At 44.0% G+C, this 6,000-nt stretch overlaps 1 protein-coding gene across 1 annotated transcript; it reads right to left on the reverse strand.

Moving 5' to 3' along the window:
• Positions 1-533: 533 nt before the first annotated feature.
• Positions 534-5,752, reverse strand: LOC117954731 (transmembrane protein 200C). Its single transcript, XM_034888692.1, has 2 exons — positions 5,605-5,752; positions 534-2,787 (listed from the first exon to the last, which is right to left on the reverse strand). Exon 2 carries the CDS (start codon positions 2,752-2,754, stop codon positions 1,156-1,158), a length of 1,599 nt encoding a protein of 532 aa, XP_034744583.1. The 5' UTR covers positions 2,755-2,787; positions 5,605-5,752; the 3' UTR covers positions 534-1,155.
• Positions 5,753-6,000: the final 248 nt, after the last annotated feature.

The raw sequence follows: 6,000 nt of genomic DNA on the forward strand, positions 1-6,000 counted from the left end.
TCACTAGTGATTATACCTGTAAAATAAAATAAAACGTATTGAAATGTATTGGGTAGAATTGTAAAAAAGTATTCAAAAAAAGTACAATTGTCTTAAAGCTGTACTTAAGTACACTACTTGAATACATGCATTTAGTTACTTTACCCTAATGAAAGCTGGGTTCAAAGTATTTGCATAACAATATGTACAAATGTGGCATCATATGCAGAAGAAGTACATACAAACAGGCAACAAATAAAGGAAAAACCTGAATAAATAAGTGCAGAAACATGAAGAAAGCCTATGTTTCCATACAGGACACAAAGGATTCTCCACCATCAACAATGTAACATTAATGCCACTGCAGTCTTTCCCAGTAATAAGATGTGCTGCTGAAGTGGAGTGAAATATAGATAAAGATTTATACCATCTGCAGGTTTTGCCACACACTTAATCACTCACACAGCTTTTCATCATTTTCATTTAATGTTTTTTAAAATATTTAGAGCAAACAAACTGTTTTGCATCGGCTGCATTTAACACAAGGACACCTATTAGACCCGACAGGAGGTGTTACAGTCAAGTTTATTCAACCATGAATGTTTCATATAAACAAGTGTGCACATAGGGAAGACCTTGTCAAGGTCCCGATCCTAAACCAAACGTCTACCTGAGATTCAATTCAGTTCACCTATTCACGTGGTATTCACATCACAATGTAGAGAAACAATTCTAGACTATTTAGATTTCTGTGGCATATTTTAATGCTACAGTACAACGTGTCAGACAGTAGTTCTCAGTGACAGTTTTGGCAATCCTATGAGCTACAATGATTTCCCTACTGTTATACAAAAGAAAAGTTAAAACTCATCGGATCAGATTTTCTTTTTTTGTTACAAATCTTTTTCTAAACCGTCTTACAAGTCTTTAATATTGCTCTTGCTACATTGAAAAAATAGAAAAATTACATCTTAATATTGAGCTGTTGATGTGGTATTTATAAAGAGTCTTGCTCTTGAGTGTTCATGGCTATGTTTCAATAGTCCTTAGCTGCTTACTTTCCACATTGTCTTTTCTCTGTAATGGCCAGCTTCACATCAGCAATCAGAGTAGAAGGACGAGGCAATGGACAAGACGTCAAACAGATTTCAGAGGCTCATCAGCAAAAAAATGAGTCTAGGATTCTGCAGAGGTGCTGTCTGTTACCAGATTATCCTCTCCCTGAGCTTCTTCCTCCGCCGCTGCTGCTGCTGCTGCTGCTGCTGCTGCTGCATCCAATGCTACTTCCTGTTCGGTGGCCACTAAAGAAGTGTCTGTGTCGGGTGCTTCGAAGGACTCGCCCCCCAGGTCCGCCAGTTTGATGTAGCCCTTACTGTTGGAGCGCTCCAGACGAGGGCAGCTGAAGCGCCTGGCTCTGTCGCCTTGACGACTCGCAGACACAGACAGGCTGCAGCGGCGTGCAGACCTGGGCTGATCCGTGAGGGAGTTGAGCGATAGCCGTGACCCCATCGCCCGAGCAACAGGTGAAGGTGGAGGAAACAACTGGGTCCACTGCGGTTGAGGCTGAGCCTGCGGCACCCCCTGTTTGTCAGGTGCGTCTGTGGTTATGTCCTCGTGGCTCTGATGGGGCGGGGGGGGATCCGTTGTTGTTGTTGCCATTGAGACGTCCTTCTCCTTGGTGTCTGTCTCGTTAGTCTGGCTGCTGCTGGCTTGTCCTTCCTCGCTAATGGTTTCAGCAGCAGCTTTAATAACGACCCCTTCCTTTGAGTGTCCCTCTGCCTCCGCTTTCTCAGACTCCTCCACCTCACAGTTGTTCAGTTTGATCACAGGGAGGGTGAAAGCGTTCACAGAGGAGGTGACTATGGAGGTGGTCTCCCATTGTCGCGGGTGCGGGGCCTGCTCGCTGCTATTGCTGTAGTCTTTGTAGATGCTGTAGACGGTGTCCGTGAAGGTCTGGACATCTCGGGACCAGCTCTGAGGCCTACTGGCCAACGACTGGCGTCTGAACACATCATCGGCGCCTAACTCGCTCTGGAAACTGAGTCCGGTGGAGGGCCAGGAGCTGCGGGTAAGCATCCCGCTTGCAGGGAATATGCCCGACGGGCCCTCAGCACTCCTTGACTGTGTGTAGTTCACCAAACCATTCAGAGGTGAGTACTCCTTTGACCGTATGCTGTGTAGATCTATTACAGTGGAGTAGATATCCCTCAGATTGATGATTTTGGTTTTCTTGTCTCGGTTTTCATGGAGGACTGCATTGGCGCATATAAAGAGGAAAATGCCGATTCCCATCACCAGTGGTCCGAAGACTTTTAGATTGTCTGAGTACAGGTAATTATCCAGGAAGTCACACAGGAAACCACAGTGGCGGGAGGAGTCGGGGACGCTGCTGTTAGAATGGCTGTGGTTGAATAAACTTGTCTGTCCGGAGGGAGGCATATTATGGGTCAAGTTAGAGGAAACAGGTGGACTTTTGGAGTAGCTCATCTTGTTGGCTTGGTATCCTCCAGTTCTGCGGCGCTCCTGGTATTGCTGCTGGTTCTGGCTGGGCCAGTAGCCCAGGACTGCCATTGAAATCCCCACCATGAGAACAATAACTCCCACAGCAGCCACAAAACCGGCCGGGGAGCACAGATTGAGCTTCCCCTTTACCACCACCACATCGTTCTTCTTCTTTTTCTTGGATTTCCGCTTCCTTTTGTTTTCCGCTCGGTTTTTAGAGCGGAGGGAATCCTGGCGCCTGTTCATGCGCAGCAGACCACCTGTGGCTATCATGTTGCCGATTGGACAGTGGGCTTGTCACTCAACCTGGCAGGACACAAAATGACACAAACGAGAGAACATTAGGTTAATGATATAAACGTTAAGAAGGTTTAGACATTTAGAGCCACAGATTGATTGTGTATATTACCCAAAAACATTACACATGTAATCCAGATTTATTATACATGCAAGGATTATCGACCAGGCAAGGTAAGGTCCCATGTTCACTCTGTTACAATTTTTTTTAAAGTACACGTTTGTTTGGTGATAGGCACCACTAAAACACCATATAAACTGAAATTTTTAGGGTATCAAGTTGTAAATATCAAGTTTTGATACCTTTAAAGGCCCTGCAAATTTTCTCAGTCAGCTTTTTACTATGAGCACTCGGGTCCACGAACACACATTCTGTATTTCTGCCTCAATTAGAACAGTTTTGGTTATTTCACATGAGAGATCATTTAAGTACTTCTTTATTCCATGTGATCTTCTTACTGGTTGGAAATGGGCTGGACTCTGTTGGAAAACACATTGTCACGTACTTCTGAGCATCGATCAAATCAGTCCTGATGAAGCAGCTTTTGAAGCGGTCAAACTCTTAAAACCTTTCGATTTTTTTTAGTCATGAATATTTAGTGTTTTAAAGAAATACTTAAGATTCAAAGCCAAGTTTCCAGGGGCTTTAATATTCCAGTGTGGAAATACTGGTTGGTTACCGAGGCAAAATGGGTTGTTAGAAAAGGGGAGGGGGTCCAGATCCACAAGCGAGTTAATCCTCCAGGTAGAGTATGCACTGCTTCATTTCACCAATGGCAGATGCAATATTAGTCATGAGATGGTCAGTAAACCAACAGTTAACATCCATCTGCTGGATCTAAAAATACAATGATGTAAGCAAAACAGAGACAAAAACCCAAGTTGACAGCATAGAACAAGAAGTGCTGTTTATCTATGTTCAGCTGTGCCGGTGCGCTATCAGCCTTGGAAAAAGTAATGTGTCCAGACAGGAGGCCAGCAGGCATGTTCTCTCCACCTCACTCTCACTTCCTTACACTCCTTCTCTTTCTGCCTCTCCTCTGTGTCACCAACCTCTCCGACCAACACTATCGCTACTGCTTTGCACCCGGATCCACTCCACCATCAACCAAACCCAGCTGTGCTTCAAGACGACAGCATCCTTCACACGGCAAATTACAAAAGGCAAACATGAGCTATTAGCCATTTGTTAACACACTTACACTGGATCTGTCACATAAGCTATTTGCATTTGTTTTCTGATTATGCATCACAGAAGCTGGGGTCCAAAGGGCAATGAAGCCACTAACACTTCATCATGATTACAGACATCTGCTGATGAGATCCAACCACATGTGGTGAATGATAATCGGTGGAAAAGGCAGATTAATTAGGCAGACCTTCCGTCCCTGATTGTGCTGGTAGCTGGGTATTTGATTTGACTAATCCCACCTGATTGTATATGATTTAGGGCTCAAGTTCACGAATAACTTATTCCACAAATTCCTTTCAGAGCAGCAATTAATAAAACGTTTTTAAAGGTTGCTATGGGTGTTGTTCTCTCAACCTTAGTCAAAAATGATTGTCATCTCTTTAAGTTCCCACGGAAAGTAGAAGAACACAGAGCTCTACACCTGAGCTTCAGCAAACAACACACCAGTGCTCAGCTGCTGTTAAAAGCGACTTTCTCAGTATATCGCATCCAATAACCACTCAAAAGCCTCCCGGGCGAGAGCACGTCAACCTGCACTAAAACTGATAAAGCGTAGGCGGACCTCTCTCTATGTTTGGAAGGATAAGGGCAGCAGTAACGTGGATCAGAAGTGGGTGTGGACAAGTCGGACTGTGTCTCTGTCTGTGGTGCTGAACAGGAAGCTGCCAACTACTCGGTTTGGCTCCATGAAAGCCGCTCGTCTGGCAGGATGGAGAGGACGCTGCAGTCGGTCTAAGCTGCGGGGGCGCATATTTTCGCGCAATGTTGCATGAGTAATTGACTGTTGACATTACAACGCATCTGTTTCCTTTCTGTTGGAAAAGCACGTAAAGCAAAATATACGAGGTGCCGTGTGTGGAGGGTTGGAGGTGTTCTGAAAATGTCCAGAGCCACGGCGACGCATCTCGCTCCAGCACAAAGCCAAACACTGTGTTTTTTGGCTTACAAGGTGCAGACAGATGACAAACATCCACACCTCTTCCACGGCCTGACGAAGCCAATGGTTTCATAACTAACGCTACAACTAGAGCTGTGTGGTAATAGGCTACGTGTACCTTTATTCAAACGCAGGGGTCTCTCATTTGTCTTACTAACTTATCAACCGTAGGATGTTTAATTGAAACACCAGAGCCGTGAAAAAAAGTTCAACCGGGTAAATAGATCCCCATTTATAATTTTGCTATTTTCTCATTCCACCACCATTGTATTTACTTTGCCTCTTGAATATTTGACAGGTGATGTATTGCATATGTAAGACAGAGCGTAATATCTCCACAAAACGGCAACACAATCGTCATTTTGATCTCAAGGATAAAAGTAAACGGACTGGAGTGCGCATTGTCCAACGTCTTCTTGACATAAAAAAACTCTTGTCCGTCGATTCATTTGAAATCCAAAACAGGCTACCCCCCAACTAAACCTATCTGTTACACAATTGGAAGTCTTCCTAAACCCTGTTTTCGGTACAGCATTAGGAATAAATGTGGAAACAGAATAAACACGAAAGAAGCACGGATATCCAGCTGGCGGTAAAGACGCAGGAGGTGAGAAAAACATAATAATAATAATAATAATAATAATAATAATAATAATAATAATCATTAATAATAATAATAAAACAGCGAGTCTCTTACCAGAAATTGATGATTGACAATCAGACATCTTCAAAGGCGCACAGTCGTTCAGTTGTGCATGTCGTGTTGCGCCACTTTGGTGTCGAGAGTCTGGAAGAGTGGTTTCCAGTTGAACGCGGACTCACAATAGACCGGCAGGGGCGGGCCAACTGCATTTCTATTGGTGGAGATTATTGGGCAACGTGAAAAACGAGGGCTGCTGAGGACATTTATCATATTGTATGTTAAACTCCACGAGCTTCCAGATATTTTTTTGGTAGATCTTCTTACATATTTGGACACAAGAATCGGTAACCGTATGAATTGAATCTTAATCTGTCCGTTATAGCGATGCCAGTTGCATTTTTGTCACAGTGTGTTGCCTAATTGTAACACAATGGTTTGGGAAAATGCACA

The sequence above is a fragment of the Etheostoma cragini genome, chromosome 12 (assembly GCF_013103735.1).
Source record: "Etheostoma cragini isolate CJK2018 chromosome 12, CSU_Ecrag_1.0, whole genome shotgun sequence".
In the NCBI taxonomy this organism is placed as follows: domain Eukaryota; kingdom Metazoa; phylum Chordata; class Actinopteri; order Perciformes; family Percidae; genus Etheostoma; species Etheostoma cragini.